Source organism: Neoarius graeffei, chromosome 2 (assembly GCF_027579695.1).
Source record: "Neoarius graeffei isolate fNeoGra1 chromosome 2, fNeoGra1.pri, whole genome shotgun sequence".
Classification (NCBI taxonomy): domain Eukaryota; kingdom Metazoa; phylum Chordata; class Actinopteri; order Siluriformes; family Ariidae; genus Neoarius; species Neoarius graeffei.
Genome location: NC_083570.1, coordinates 26959786 through 26976157, shown reverse-complemented (window position 1 = coordinate 26976157; position 16372 = coordinate 26959786). Strand labels below are relative to the sequence as shown.

General features: G+C 42.0%; 2 protein-coding genes across 6 annotated transcripts in view; both read left to right on the top strand.

Moving 5' to 3' along the window:
* Nucleotides 1–16372, top strand: part of snx14 (sorting nexin 14) — a 160101-nt gene that overhangs the window by 96772 nt on the left and 46957 nt on the right. For all 4 annotated transcript variants that reach the window (XM_060914039.1, XM_060914036.1, XM_060914037.1 and 1 more), the window contains exons 5-15: nt 116–194; nt 282–325; nt 459–546; nt 5475–5559; nt 5668–5824; nt 7747–7822; nt 9255–9299; nt 10209–10289; nt 11410–11524; nt 12720–12875; nt 13587–13711. In XM_060914039.1, coding sequence (XP_060770022.1) covers nt 116–194; nt 282–325; nt 459–546; nt 5475–5559; nt 5668–5824; nt 7747–7822; nt 9255–9299; nt 10209–10289; nt 11410–11524; nt 12720–12875; nt 13587–13711 — 1051 coding nt within the window. The remainder of the gene's footprint in view (nt 1–115; nt 195–281; nt 326–458; nt 547–5474; nt 5560–5667; nt 5825–7746; nt 7823–9254; nt 9300–10208; nt 10290–11409; nt 11525–12719; nt 12876–13586; nt 13712–16372) is intronic.
* On the top strand, nt 1631–3319 carry LOC132872444 (uncharacterized). Of its 2 annotated transcripts, XM_060907280.1 has the most exons (3): nt 1631–2255; nt 2362–2971; nt 3098–3319. In XM_060907280.1, exons 2-3 carry the CDS (start codon nt 2675–2677, stop codon nt 3317–3319), a joined length of 519 nt encoding a protein of 172 aa, XP_060763263.1. In that variant the 5' UTR covers nt 1631–2255; nt 2362–2674. The 2 variants fall into 2 exon arrangements, with proteins under 2 accessions (XP_060763263.1, XP_060763255.1); XM_060907272.1 differs by lacking the exon at nt 3098–3319 and having other exon boundaries at nt 2362–2994.

Genomic DNA, 16372 nt, shown 5'->3' with positions numbered 1-16372 from the left:
ATACATACTGATGTTTGTTAGTCAGTTTCTAGCATTGTATATTTCAAAGTATCACAATATAATTAATAATAATAATAATAATAATAATAATATGATGCGTCTTAATTGTTTATAGACCGGCTCTTCTTCTGGAAAACTATCAGCCATGGTTGGGTTTGAAGGTGCACTCGAAGGTGGACGCTTCCATTGGAGAGGTACAGTATAATCATGGATGAAAGCTTACAGGTCCACTATAATGAGTACTCATAAACTCTAATGTTCTGCGTTTCACTGGGGTCCAGGTGTTGGAGTTGGTCCTAGAGAACTTTGTGTATCCGTGGTACAGGTACGGCACAATCAAATATTCACCCTTGTGTATTTTTCCCTTTTAGAGTGAATCACTTGGCTACTTTTTCCCTTTTCACATTTGTGATCACTTGGCTACTGATTAATTTGTGTCAGTGTTTTGTGGTGTTCAGGGATATTACAGATGATGAAGCGTGCGTGGACGAACTCAGGCAGACGTTTCGTTTTTTCGCCTCTATTCTGGTTCGGCGAGCCCAGAAGGTGAGCAGCAGGTTCTGTGAAATGATGCTTAGGAAAATGAAATGACACATCAATTTATTAAAATTCATTAAAAACAACAGAAAACATACTTGTCTTTCATGTAACAATAACAGCATAATGTAGATTTAATGTTTTTTAAATGGTTACATTACCACATTTTCTTAATGTTAAAGGTAGACTGCCTTTCAGATTTTTCAAATTTAGGTCATAAAAATAATTTTCCTTGACACCCAATTATTTTTGTTTAGTGGACCGAAAGCTACTGAATTCGAATCACAGACTTCCAATTTTATTGGGTTTTTAATTTTTTTTAAATAGAACAATTAATGAATTTAGGACCACATGGCTCTAAATTCTCCGCTAATTTTTTCTTGCTTCAACATGACGCAATACAAGATACTATGTCATGCATCATGTGGTGGGCTTTCCCCGTTCGTACAAGGCATTGTGGGATACAAATTTGAAACAGGAGAGAAAAATGGAGGACGTGAATGAAACGTGAAAGACTGACTACAGTAATGGAAAGCAAGAAGAAAAGATGTTATGTTGCGAAGGAAAGGAAACGCAGGACCAGACTAATAAATATCGGCGGTCAGCGAGCACTTTGGTGTGATCAATTGTTTGTTTTAGTTCTTAATTTCCCTGAGGGAACCCTCCCAAAGGGTTCAATAAAGTTTTATCTAATCTAATCTAGTGACAGAATAATGTAACTGTCAGTGCACGGTCAAAGATAAACCTGTAGATGCCAGTAATGCAACGCTGGATGCCAACTGCCGTAAAACCCAAAAGTTGATGAAGCCGAAGGTAAGCATGCACACATGGACTTCCTCTGTCTGCTTAACTACACAAAGTGAGCGATTTCATGCACATTATTTAGTCTAGATGGAAATGGGGTCCACGCGCACCCCCGACAGATTGAAAAAAGGATACAGAATGGGTCATAACTTTTGAAGTAAACTACATACAGAGACAAATTAACACACTTTCCCATACAATACTGACCCAGTGAATGACATTAAGTGGTTGTTTTTGACATTTGACAACATTTAAACCGCCTTTTTGGTCAAAAACGGCAAAAAAAAGGCCTAAAATGTGTAGAAATTCAACTTTCTTTTCATTCTTTGAAGTTTTATTGTGTACTTTTTTCACCACCAGCTCTTCATTTATCATTTACAGTATCCATTTGATTATTACACTGGGTATTAAGCTGAAATAATGCCCCAAAGTCAACATTTTTAACCCTTTAATGCCCTAGACTGGAACCCGGAAAATGATAAAACTGTCAGAATGTGGGATAACTTTTGAAGTAAACCACATATACAGAGACAAATGAACACATTTTCCCATACAACACTGACCCAAGGAATGAAATGAAGTGGCTGTTTTTGACTTTTGACAACATTTAAACTGCATTTCTGGACAAAAACGGCAATAAATGGCCTAAAATGTGTAGAAAAACAACTGTCTTTTCATTCTTTCAAATGTTATTGTGTCGACGGTACTCCCTTGCATCTGGGGCTCCAATTGATCCAGAGGTTGAGGTTGATGTGTTGCGGGCCGAGGCTGCAGGCAGGGCTGCCAAAGAGCAGTTCATCCAAGAGCGCTTTGTGTCCAATAAGAGTGAGTTCTTTGACAGCCTCAAGAAGCTGAATCTCAAGACAATGGATCAGTGCAGCAAGAGGGTCAAACTTACATCAGCACAGGGGAAGGTGGATATTGATTTAACTTGTATTAATGGTTCATTTCAATACAATGCATTATATTATGGCCTACTACATTTATGCCTCATCTCATTGATTCTCATTTCTATTACAGCTCTTTGTGTACCAGGAGCAGAGTAACCTAGCCTATCAACTTCTTGTAAAGTTGCAGATTATGGACAAGCCCATCAATATTGAGGAACTCATACGGTATCCTCTCTCACCTGTTCCTCATGCCCTTGGCTCTCCTGATGGCTATTTTGCCAAAACAAATAAGTCCGCCATTCTTCACCATCTGGACAGGGATGAAGAAGTACCATACCCTCAGGATGCCCTTTATAATTATACAGGATGGCAATGCCCTCTTTCACATGATGACCAACTTACCACCAACCTGTGGGGAGATTTGCATGTAGCTCCTGGACCTAATGGTTGCCAAGCATCAGTTTGTCTTCTCCACAGATTGCTACCAGCCAGATTCCATCAAAGCCCAAGAGCGACTCAGGCGTGGCTTTACTGAAAGATACATAATTGATGGTCCAAACACCCGGACGCCCTATGACTTTAAGTCATTCCTTGGTAATGAGTTGAACAAGAAGCAGCTATGTGACCTCCTTCTTAAGGTGTGGGGGAGCAATGAGGCAGCATCTCGGATTGAGAGGAGTATGAGAGCAGTGGTGTGTGTTGATGGGAAATCCTATGACATAACATCAACCAATGGAAAAGTAAGTTGACCGGAGACATAAGCAGTCACCCTAACAATACTGGAGGATTGATAAGTAAACCAAATGCTCTGGAATTGTGAATGTTATATTATAATAATGTAGTTACTTAGTTTCACTGTGTTATAGGTCCAGACTTCCGAAATCTATGCACTGCGGTCCAACCAGGAGGAGACAGTCAGTCGCATTGTGCTGTACCTCCACCAGGCTGTCAAATGGGGGTACAAGTCATGTGTGGTGAGGACACCTGACACAGACATTTTGATGATCCTCCTCTACCATGCCAGCAAGATCAACCTCTCAATCTATCTTGACCATGGCTCTGGCAAACATCGCGTACAGGTACCGTAAATGTGACAGAACTGTCTGAATCACTGGGCCCTGACTACTGTAGCACACTGCTGGGATTCTATGTCTTTACTGGGGAAGACTGTAGCAGTGCTTTTAAAGGCAAAGGAAAGGTCAATCCTCTGAAGAAGCTACAGAAGAATCCTAAACTCCACAATGCTTTCAAGCAGCTTGGTGGAAACTGGCTGGTCACCAATGAGCTTCAACAGGAGATGGAGTGCTTCACATGCATCATGTATGGCGAAACACGGACGACATCAGTTGATGCCGTACGGGCCAAGATGCTGAGAAACATGGTTGGTGCTGACAAAGTCCTGGACTCAAAGTCAAAAGTAGACCTGGAATGCCTGCCTCCCCCCAAAGTATGTCTCATCCCACATGTACAGCGAGTCAACTACAGAGTTGCTTGCTACAAGAGAGCAGATGAAGCAATAATCGAGAGCCCCAAACCATATGACCCAGGCATGGGCTGGGAGAAGACAGGAAAGGAGGAGGTGTTGGAACCCATCTGGACGATTGGACCCATCCTCCCTCCTTCTCTTGTTGAGGTACTGGCTCAGAGAGCAGTGTCAGAAGAGCAGGTAGTCGACAAGGTAGTTGATTCCAAGAGCAACAACTTGTCTGTCAATGAAGAGGGAGAGTATGAACCAAATGATGAGGATGAAGAGCTGGATATGGAAGAAATAGACTTTGAAGATCTCTTCAGTTATGATGAAGATGAGTAGTGGAGGACAACTGCTTGCCAGCCTACTTTTATGAAAATAGTTATTTTGAAAATCATTAAAACAACACGAATCAACATGTTATCTGTTAAGTCTGTTAATTAGTTGCATGTGCCCATTTGTCCCTGTTTCTTTACATCAAAGTTATCCCACTTTTGGTTGTTGGGCTATGCTGCACAGGTTTTGTTTCAAAGGGTTAAAATAAAGTGAGAGAGATACTGTTTCAGCTTAATACCCGATATAATAATCAAAGTGATGCTGTAAATGATAAATGAAGAGCCAGAGGTGGTGAAAACACATTTGAAGAATGAAAAGACAGTTGATTTTCTATACATTTTAGGCCATTTTTTGCCGTTTTTGACCAAAAAGGCGGTTTAAATGTTGTCAAATGTCAAAAACAATCACTTAATGTTATTCACTGGGTCAGTATTGTATGGGAAAATGTGTTAATTTGTCTCTGTATGTAGTTTACTTCAAAAGTTATGACCCATTCTGTATCCTTTTTTCAATCTGTCGGGTTCCGGTCAGGTACATTAAAGGGTTAAAAATGAAGCCCTTGGGACATTATTTCAGCTTGGTACCTGTCAGATTCTGAAAGTAGACACTTTAAAGATACAAAAAAATCAGGTGTCATAAAAAAAGCCGGGGGGTGCGCGTGGACCCCTATTTCCATCTAGACTAATTTGCAAGGGAATCCCCTCAAATTTAATCACTTCCCAGCCAAAGAATGGCCTGTGTTGGGGTGTTGTTTTTTTTCCTTTAAATAAAGATATTAGAGAAATTAACATGTATATTACAATGACCAAATTTCAGAGGGAACTAAATTTCACCGATTTTTATGAAATTGAAAGGCCATCTAGTTTTAATCAACCATAAACTTTAGCATTAAAAAACCATAAATAATGTTAAGTAATTAATGCCCACATCAGCTGATTTGGGGGGGGGAAAAAAACATATTTGCAGTGCAAGGTTTATAATTAAGCCTGAGTTGTGGGTGCCAATATTTAATTCAACTAATTATCACCATTTATAGTAAACTGTCATTTGTTTTTAGTTGGGCTGAAATAAACATGAAGCTATATTTAGTTTAACATTAATTAAAAAATATGTTAACATCTTGTTAATGTTTCAGCAGTGTTAAAGAACCTTATTGCAAAATGTTGCAAAATATTTGTATGGAAAATAAATGTTATAAGAAATGGTCATAATAATGGTCACAGAGCATAGAACATTCCAGTTATTTGTAAATACCTTTTGTATAATAATTAAGAAACATAAGTTAAAGGAACAAAGAATTTCTCATTTAGTAATAATCTTTCATTGATTTATTTCATATTTGGGTTGTTTAGCGATAAAGTACAGTTAGTTTTACACAAGTCGTTTCTTGGGATTGCATTCACCATAAGGCTTGTGGCTCTGACACTTCCTCTGTCCAGGTGAACGTTCCATCAGCCATCATTGGCAAAATGATGAAAGCAGCAATGAAGCACATCGAGATCGCTGCCAAAGCACAGCAGAAAGGTCAGTCATATGACTTTCAGTGTAAATATAAACATATAATTAATGCATGAAGCTGGTGTTGACATTTGTTTTCTCGTGGTGATATTCATGGTGTGTGTGTGTGTTTAGTGGATAAAAACCGGCCCCTGCAGCAGGTGGTGTTGGAGGAGTATGGTGCAGATCTGCACGTGGCTCTGCGCAGTCGTCGAGATGAGCTGCTCTATTTACGAAAGCTCACAGAGATGCTGTTCCCTTACGTCATGCCTCCTAAAGCTACTGACTGCAGGTGCAGAACACGCATACATTTGTTTCTTTACAAGGACCTGCCACTGACATTAGGTAATGACCCTAACCCATGACTACATCATCGCTTGTTTACCGCAATCCATTATGGGCGATACCCGAGGTCAGCTCCTCCATATTGTTTACTTTCGCCATTGTTAAACACCGCATTGTTCTGTCTAACCAGTTTTAAACATCCCTAAAATTAATTGCTGTGTGCCTTACTGTGCCTCCACAACAAAGAGAACACCTAATTTGAGCTTTTATCAGCTGCCAGTCGAGAACAAGAAAAGAAAGAAATGGATAAGTTTTAATTCGCAACAAAAACCTTCAAACTGAATCGAAATGAAGTGTTTGTAGCTTACATTTCTCTGGTGGGGAAAAAGACATACTTAAACTGTAACCCAGCAATATTTCTGTGGTCTGCAGAATGACCTTCGGTTATAGAAGATTATAACAATAGACACTGTTCATCGTCTGAAACTAGTGATATTTCAAAGCCTGTAAAACAAAGAAGCATTCTTTGGCCTTTGTCTCTCAACGTACCGAAGCACTCGGCAGCCGAATGAGCCTGCCAGACCAATAAAACTTCCAAACCACGAAGGGTTCTCTTTCGGGTATGTATGTCAGTGTACCTCACTAGCGGCATTTATTGAAGTAAATGCATTTATACTGAACATAACATGGCAGATCAGCGGGTTTCCAGAGATTTTTTTCTATTTTTAATTTTTATTCTTTTTTTTTTATTAAATGTTTCCTGATATCAGGTTTTATTTAACTAATCACTCAAGTGTTTTGATGCTGTTCATCTGGACCCAGGATCACAAAGCAATCTTAGACTTAAGCCAACAGTTGATTTTTCATAATCGTTTCCCTTACTGCATCTGTAACTTTCATTGCGCTGGATCAAGATTAAGTACAAGGCTAAGATTTCATTAGAACAAAGCTTCTTAGAAAATGGTAAGGAATAACTGAAGATTAAAAGAAACAAATTTAGACTTTGCTTCGTGATCCAGTATACGTCCTCAGAAATAAGACATTCTGAGATTTGATGTTGTACAGTGTGGTAGACTCGGTCTAGACTCTTACCTTTTCACAAGCTTGATTTGGATTCCGATTTTCCTGCTGTAAACCCTTGACATGTTATCCGCCTCTTTAAATCACCAGTTTCATTGTCTTCCACGACAGAGCACGGTAAAATCGCTCCTCTCACATCGCTCTCACGTAAAGTTAATCTGACCTCCGTAATATTGCTCAACTACTGACCCTGGCTATCCCCCACAATGCACTGTGATCAAGTGATGACGTAGTTATGCTTGGGGGCTATTATTGCTATGACTAAATCGAGTTTTTACCTTAGCCCCAGTAAACACAATAAATTAGTTGACTTCTTTATATTTTTGTATTTTTCCCCCCAAATGTAATCTGTAAAAGGTGAATGTGAGGACATTTGACACTATCCCAAAGACCTTGGGTCAGTCATTTTTTAGAAAAATCCAGGAAGTACATCCATAAGCGATATAAGGAAGGAATAAAACACAACAGTGTGTGCTATAATAGGACAAAGATCAATGACAGGGTGATGTGAAGCAGGTCGACATGAAGCAACATGACTCTTACCACCATGAAGTTCCTATAAAAATATGTCCTATGTTTTATTCTTCTACACAGCAATTTTTTCCCCCAACACTAACCATATTTATTAATTAATAAAGAATGATGCGTCATTTTTTTGCAGCGTGAGGGTACAAAGGGTGTCTGTTGTCCATTATTAATAATATATAATATTTAGTTTGTGTGTGTGTGTGTGTATGTGTGTGTTTTCACTCGTGTTTTCAAATTTTTGTGGTAAAATGTAATGACTGATCACTCTAATAACATTCCTTGAACAGTGACCAAACAAACTCTTTGTCGTTCCACTTTTAGATCTCTGTCTCTGCTGATTCGAGAAGTTATGGCTGGCTCAGTGTTTCTCCCAACCATGGACTTCATGGCTGACCCTGTACGTAAGGAAGAGCACATCTAAACAAAATGTTTTCACTAAGGCTTTGTTGTCCATGGTGGTAAACTTGAAAGAACAGATCTTTTACTCTGATTCTTATAAAGCGCTGACACTGGAGACTCTTTCCGTAAATGTTCTCAAAGAAAACTGCAATGTTTCAGCACTTGCGCACATTGTCTTTTTAAGTCAATTTATGTGGAGTGTCTGCCATACAAGTCCCAAGTGCTTGTTGTTGCTATAGAAACAATAGCATGAAAATGAATGCAAATTGTGGTGGTGTGGGTTCTCCCCTCCCCCTACTATCTATTGCTGTTATATAAAATGAATCCGGTTCAAGAATACAATAACGTTGTGGTGCATACATTAATAACATGGACCAGGAATATACAGATCATCTCCCATTTTGTAAATATTACACATGAAGCAGAAAAAATTTGCACAACTGACTCACCGTTTACTGAAATTCGTCTGTGTCAAAACAAACCTTCACTGAGATTGCCTCCAGTCTAAATGAGCCTCGAATCGAGTCTTGGTGTGTATCCAGGTCAAGTGTGAAAGCGCTGTTATTCAGTGTTTTTAAAGGCATAGTTTAGACAATTTTCTACAAATCAGATGAGAAGTTTAACATTGGAAGTTTGCCTGTTCCTTTTTTTTTTTTTTTTTAAATTGAGCTGTGGGTGGCATGGTGGTGTGCTGTTGCCTCACAGCAAGAAGGTCCAGGTTCGAGCCCTGTGGCCAGCGAGGGCCTTTCTGTGCGGAGTTTGCATGTTCTTCCCGTGTCCGCGTGGGTTTCCTCCGGGTGCTCCGGTTTCCCCCACAGTCCAAAGACATGCAGGTTAGGTTAACTGGTTACTCTAAATTGACCGTAGGTGTGAATGTGAGTGTGAATGGTTGTCTGTGTCTATGTGTCAGCCCTGTGCTGACCTGGCAACTTGTCCAGGGTGTACCCCGCCTTTCCCCCGTAGTCAGCTGGGATAGGCTCCAGCTTGCCTGTGACCCTGTAGGACAGGATAAAGCGGCTAGAGATGATGAGATGAGATGAAATTGAGCTGCAAGGCTAGTGCAACTAACATCAGCTAAATTACTGCACATTTACCTTAAATTATTGCTTATAGCAATGTAAGGTGCACATGTATCTGTAAAAAATGGACAAAACTATGTTGCACAGCTTAAAAACAGTAGTATTAGTTCTTTCATGTAGCAGGAGTCATATTCACAGCCAGTCCTCTGCTAACTAGGTAACTATAAACTTGTGTCAGTTGAAACTTGAGAGATTAAGCATGATTGTTTTGGTGTAAAAGGAATAGTGTGTAAATTTTCTTATTGGCTGAAGTAAACATTTCAATCAATTGCTGTTTATATTCAGTGAAGATTTTGAAGTAGACAATGTGTTCCACTTGCAACTGAGGTCCTTTTCCTACTTTCTTTCCAGGACACTGTGAACTACATGGTCCTCCTGTTCATTGATGACACTCCTGTGAGCAATTTTAGATTTATCTTGCACTTAAACCTGCCGATCTAGTTCACATGATGTCTCTTTAAAGTGTGCTGAATGCCTGGAGCTGTTTTTTTACCAATAGGAAAAAACAAAATACATCTTACCAACTGAATAGTAGGCTTCACATCCTGTCAAAACTGGATGTACGTCAATAAATGTTAGATAAATTTCATCATCTAGTCAGACAAAGCGAGGATTAGTCTCTTTTGGCTTAGGATTTACAGCACAAATTATAGAATGTAAACAGTCCATGAAATGGAAATGAATCATTTGGGGTTGCACAGTTCGTGGAAAATGCTCAGCAAAGGGGTGGAGTGATTTTGGCCTGACATGGAGTTATTGTTAGCAAGCTGAAGTTGATTATTTTCCAGTGCTGGCACATCCTGAGGGTGTGGTGTTTTTTGTTTCCCCGCCCACCCACCCACACACACACCTCAGCAATTTGCCAGTGATTACAATTCTTTAAAATTAATTAATGTTTAAACGGGTCATACTATTTATCCGTTTCTAGTTACTTTTCATGTTGTGGAACACCAATGAAACAAGTTAATTTAAAAAAGCAAAACAGTACGTGTCTTTGGCCACTCTAAGCTTACTGAAGCCACCTTCCATGTTACAGAAAGGGTCACCTTCATTAATCTTAGATTTTGTTCTCCATACATCATGTTGTTTTTTTTAAGTTGTTCCCATTAGAAATGAAGAGGTATTATGTTGAGTGCATTTAATATAAACCTTGCAGCTAGGACTCCTGTAGGAGCTTCCGTTCCAGAAAATGAACTACTAGTATGAGAACAGCTTCATAATTTCATAGGTCACTCTTGCAATATGGTGCTCAGCTGTAGAAGTGAGCTTCTTATCTGTGACTCATTTGTCTTATTTCTCTGTTAGCCTGAGCCAGAAACTGAGCCTCCATCTGCACTGGTGCCGTTCCTACAGAAATATGCAGACTCTCGCAACAAAAATCCATCTGTAAGTCCAGCCAGATGGCAACAATAAAAAGTCTTAGAAATGTATATCTGGGGTCATTTGTGACATCAGTTGATTAGATATTCATCAATGAATACACTGTTTGTTTTCATGGAAAATTGGGTGGATTATTTATTGTGAATCGGGTGGCAGCCAAAGGCAGAGGCCCTGGCGTACTGATCCCCAGCTGACAAAACTGGCTTTTGGTACATGAAATGTTACCTCTCTGGTGGGGAAGGAGCCTGAGCTTGTGCAGGAGGTTGAGAGGTACTGACTCGTTGGGCTCACCTCAACGCATGGCTTGGGCTCTGGAATCAATTTCCTGGAGAGGGGTTGGACTCTCTTCCAAGCTGGAGTTGTCAAGGGTGAGTGGCGCCGGGCAGGGGTGGGGCTATTGGTAGCCTCCTAGTTTGGCACGCTAACATGGGAGTTCTCCCCAGTAAATGAGAGGGTAGTTTCCCTGTACCTTCGGGTCGAGGAATGGTCTCTGACTGTTATTTGTGCTTATGCGCCAAGTTGTAGTTCAGAGTACCTGGCCTTTTTGGAGTCCTTGAGTGGGGTGCTAAACAGTGCACCATGAGGGGACTCCATTGTTTTACTGGGGGACTTCAACACTCACGTTGGCAATGACAGTGAGACCTGGAGGGGTGTGATTGGGAGGAATTGCCTGCCATTCTGAACACCAATCTGAATCCGAGTGGTGTTCTGTTGTTGGACTTCTGTGCCATGAACGGTTTGTCCATAACGAACATCATGTTTGAGCATAACTGAAAGGAGTCAGTTGAGGTGGTTCGGGCACCTTGGTAGGATGCCCCCTGGACATCTCCCAAGGGAGGCTCTCTGGGCATGCCCCACCAGGAGGAGACCCTGGGGCAGACCCAGGACACGCTGGAGAGATTACATCTTTTAGCTGGCCTGGGAATGCCCTGGTATTACCCCTGAAGAGCTGGTGGAGGTGGCTGGGGAGAGGGAGGTCTGGGCAGCTCTGCTTAGGCTGCTACCCCTGCGACCCAGACCCGGATAAGTGGTAGATGGATGTTTATTGAAAATTCCTTCAAGTATTCCAGCAACATACTGAAACAATGTGTGTATCTGTATATCTAATCACTTTTGTGTGTGTTAGGTGTTGAAGCTGGACCTGAAGGAGATTCGTGAGCAGCAAGATCTGTTGTTCCGCTTTATGAGTTTCCTCAAACAGGAGGGAGCCGTGCATGTGCTGCAGTTCTGCCTTGCTGTGGGTGAGTGTGTCTCCCCCCATATAATATCTGAGATCCTAATTGTGTGCGCGCGCGTGCGCACACTTTTTTGTAAAGAAGTTAACTAATAACAGAGGTGAGTGAAATGGTTAACGAGAAGGCATGACCGATTTGGAATCACCTTTAACTCACTTCACACTTTTTTGTAAAGAAGTTAACTAATAACAGAGGTGAGTGAAATGGTTAACGAGAAGGCATGACCGATTTGGAATCACCTTTAACTCACTTCACTGTGACTGTGTGAGGCTTATTAATTCTCTAACATCTCAACACAAACGACATATGGTTGTGTGTTTTAAGTCAAAGATACTTGCAGCTTTAGATGCTCCACCATAAAGGCCTACTGAGATACTACTCAGTATACACTTTTTTTTTTCTGGCCACAAGCTTCAGAATCCTAAGATGCAATTTAGCTTATTGATGTGTGGGGTTGATTTTATTTTATTTTATTTTATTTATTTATTTATTTATTTTTTGGGGTGTGTGTGTACCAAGATGTTGTCGGAATCGGAAGCTAGTTTGTTGTGTCATGTTTTTTAAGGGTTTGGTTAAAGTGGTTAGTGGTGTGTCAGCATGATGATCTCACAATTTTGCTGACTTGCTTTTGGGCTTGCAATATCAGTGAAATGGCCTTTTCCTGTAACAGATCTCTGGTGCCAGGGCGGCACGGTGGTGTAGTGGTTAGCGCTGTCGCCTCACAGCAAGAAGGTCCTGGGTTCGAGCCCCGGGGCCGGCGGGGGCCTTTCTGTGTGGAGTTTGCATGTTCTCCCCGTGTCCGTGTGGGTTTCCTCCGGGTGCTCCGGTTTCCCCCACAGTCCAAAGACATGCAGGTTAGGTTAACTGGTGACTCTAAATTGACCGTAGGTGTGAATGTGAGTGTGAATGGTTGTCTGTGTCTATGTGTCAGCCCTGTGATGACCTGGCGACTTGTCCAGGGTGTACCCCGCCTTTCGCCCGTAGTCAGCTGGGATAGGCTCCAGCTTGCCTGCGACCCTGTAGAAGGATAAAGCGGCTAGAGATAATGAGATGAGATGAGATCTCTGGTGCCTTTAATAATGAAATGTACTAAAATCTTTAAGACCATACCAATGGTGCACAATGTATAGCTCTCAATTTGTGAATTTTGATTAATATTTGCATAATAAAGGTGTGTGTGTGTGTGTGTGTGTGTGTGTAGAGGAGTTCAATGATAAGATCTTGTGTCCGGAGCTGAGTGACTCTGAAATGCAGTGCCTGCATGGTGAAGTACAGAAGATCTATGTGACATATTGCCTGGAGGAGAGCATTGACAAGATCAGCTTTGACCCCTTCATCATTGAGGAAATTCGCAATGGTGAGTGTTTGCATATGCATCTTTTTAAGTAAATATGCTAAATTAGTTAGCATGAAGTGGTGTGTGTGTGTGTGTGTGTGTGTGTGTGTGTGTGTGTGTGTGTGTGTGTGTGTGTGTGTTTTTTTCCCTCCTCCCCAGAAACCATTAGTTCCTGTTTCTACTTTCATGATGCCTGGGAAACTGTTGTTGTTATATAAAAAACACACTTTTAAAGGACTGGAGTGCTGTAATTAACTAAATGCTCACAATCTTAGACAAGAACAGCTCCTCATTTACAGATATTCCTGCACGATGACACACCATGAGTCCAAAAAAGGCTGTTCTTCACCACTTGAGAGAAAAGCAGCAAGCTATCATTTTACAAAACTGCACAGACAAACGTGACTGTTGCAGTTCAGGAGGAATTCTTTTCTATAGTGTTTCCAGTGCAAACCTGTGATTGTGAGGCCTGCCCTCAAACAAGCTATAGTAAAGAATATACAAGCTGTGGAAAACGATGGTCAGGCCGTAATGGTGATGATGACCTACGTACTTCTCTGAGGTTGTCACTGTGCCTACAGGACATCATTTAAGGCTGTAATGGAAAAAAAAGAGGATGAAAAGACATGACTGAAACTATAATTTAAACTGGGCTCATTTTTCTTTTTCGCCTGTTGTCATTCTTTGAATTTCTTGTCTTTTTTCCCCCTCTTTTTTTCATTCCCCATGTAGTTGCAGAGGGCCCATACCCAGGCGTAGTGAAACTGCAAAAGATGCGATGTCTCTTTGAGGCCTATGAGCACGTCCTGTCCTTACTGGAGAATGTCTTCACGCCAATGTTTTGCCACAGTGATGAGGTAATCAGTACAGAGAGTATTTTGTTTCTTCATGGATAACTCCATTAAAATTTAAAACTGACTACAAAGGCTTTCAAGATTTACCCCCCCCCCCCCATAGCACTTTGTACTTGAGTATGTATTCGGTGGTATGTAGGCATGTAACGATATATTGTGTAATGATAAATCATGATCCCAATTTATGATTTGAATCAATGACTCAAATAATGAATTGTGATAATTATCAGGCTGTATAATTAACGTACAATATAGACCCTTTTCAGTCACATGACCTTCGTAAACGCGACCGCCATTTTGGACATGTAGTGGACTTCGGCTCGAATCAGTTTGAATGCGAGGAAGGCGACAAACGAAAAACATAAAAGAAAAAGGAGCGAGATGCAGAAAACACCTTCACTATCCAGCGACGTAGGGCATTTACAGGGCGAGCAGAGGGAGAGATATTTGCAAAAATTGAGGTTAGCAGGCTTAGAGAACGACGTTTACCTGCTTCCACCAGGATTGTTCACTGACGTACGGAAGTACACGAAGCCCTCGTCTTTACCTGACTTCGGCCCACATGATCTGTATACCTATGTCGTTAAAAACCCATCGCCATACACATACACGCCAACGTCCGAGGTTCCGGAGCGCGCTCCGGCTTGCTCTAGGAGTGCTCCGGCCAAGGTTCCAGAGCGCGCTTCGGCTTGCTCCAGGAGTGCTCCGGCCGAGGTTACGGAGCGCGCTCCGGCTTGCTCCGGAGCAAGCCGGAGCGCGCTGCTTAATTTGAGGGCAACCTCGGCCAGAGTGTGCTCCGGAACCTCGGCCGGAGCACTCCGGAGCAAGCCGGAGCGCGCTGCTTAATTTGAGGGCAACCTCGGCCGGAGTGTGCTCCGGAACCTCGGCCAGAGCACTCCGGGAGCAAGCCGGCGCGCGCTGCTTAATTTGAGGGGAACCTCGGCCGGAGCACTCCGGGAGCAAGCCGGTGCACGCTGCTTAATTTGAGGGGAACCTCGGCCGGAGCACTCCGGGAACAAGCCGGCGCGTGCTGCTTAATTTGAGGGGAACCTCGGCCGGAGCACTCCGGGAGCAAGCCGGCGCGCGCTGCTTAATTTGAGGGGAACCTCGGCCGGAGCACTCCGGGAGCAAGCTGGCACGCACTGCTTAATTTGAGGGAGAGCAAGCCGGAGCGCGCTCCGGAACCTCGGACGTTGGCTCCGGCAGCTATTTATACTGGATCCGGTGTAAATAGCTGCCGGATCATAATTACAGTAAACTAGTAAATACAGTAAAGGAAAAACTTGAGACTGAAAGGTTTTAACAGTCATCCAAATGACTGAACGTAAACATTGCTACAGTAACATACTAGCTACTTGTTGACATTAGCTAGTCAACAATAGCTACTACAGAAGAACAAAGAGTTTACAATGGGTTATTTTAACCTATTTGGTTACACACTCGCCGCCACAGAATGTTAACAGCAATGTAATGCCTTTTCTGGCTAATTTTATTCGTCTTACCTCCAACAAAGTGGTCACTACACAAGCGTTGGTATGCCGAGGGCTGCCAATCTGTTAATGGCCGCTATCCATCTTCTCCGTCGGGATCCGATAAAATGATAAACCTTGCCTTGTTTGTTGATGGTTACTACATCCAGGTGCACAACAATATAGTGGCATGATGGAAGTCTTGCTGAAAGTAAAAACTTTCTTTGCTGCCGTTCCTCAATGTTGGCTGTGGTAAACTACTGGTAGTACACGTCCAAAATGGCGGCCGCGTTTGTCGTGACGTCACGTGAAAAGGGTCCATAGGAAATGCACGTGACCTCACTCTAATGCCACGAAAAACAGCAGCTCTAAAATGGGAAAGATGTTCTATGATTGATTATACAAATAGATTTAACAAGAAATCGGAGCTCTCTTTGCAGACTGCTGATAGTTTTTTAAAAAAGAGAAGAAAATGAAGGTAGTAGAAATGTTAAGTTGAAGAAAAGGCCTATTTGTTAATTTTTTTTAATTCATCTCATCTCATTATCTCTAGCCGCTTTATCCTTCTACAGGGTCGCAGGCAAGCTGGAGCCTATCCCAGCTGACTACGGGCGAAAGGCGGGGTACACCCTGGACAAGTCGCCAGGTCATCACAGGGCTGACACACAGACACAGACAACCATTCACACTCACATTCACACCTACGGTCAATTTTAGAGTCACCAGTTAACCTAACCTGCATGTCTTTGGACTGTGGGGGAAACCGGAGCACCCGGAGGAAACCCACGCAGACACGGGGAGAACATGCAAACTCCACACAGAAAGGCCCTCACCGGCCCCAGGGCTCGAACCCAGGACCTTCTTGCTGTGAGGCAACAGCGCTAACCACTACACCACCGTGCCGCCAAGTTGGGACAAAGTACAAATTGTAAATAAAAACGGAATGCAATAATTTACAAATCTCAAAAACTGATATTGTATTCACAATAGAACATAGACAACATCTCAAATGTCAAAAGTGAGACATTTTGAAATTTCATGCCAAATATTGGCTCATTTGAAATTTCATGACAGCAACACATCTCAAAAAAGTTGGGACAGGGGCAATAAGAGGCTGTAAAAGTTAAAGGTACAAAAAAGGAACAGCTGGAGGACCAAATTGCAACTCATTAGGTCAATTGGCAATAGGTCATTA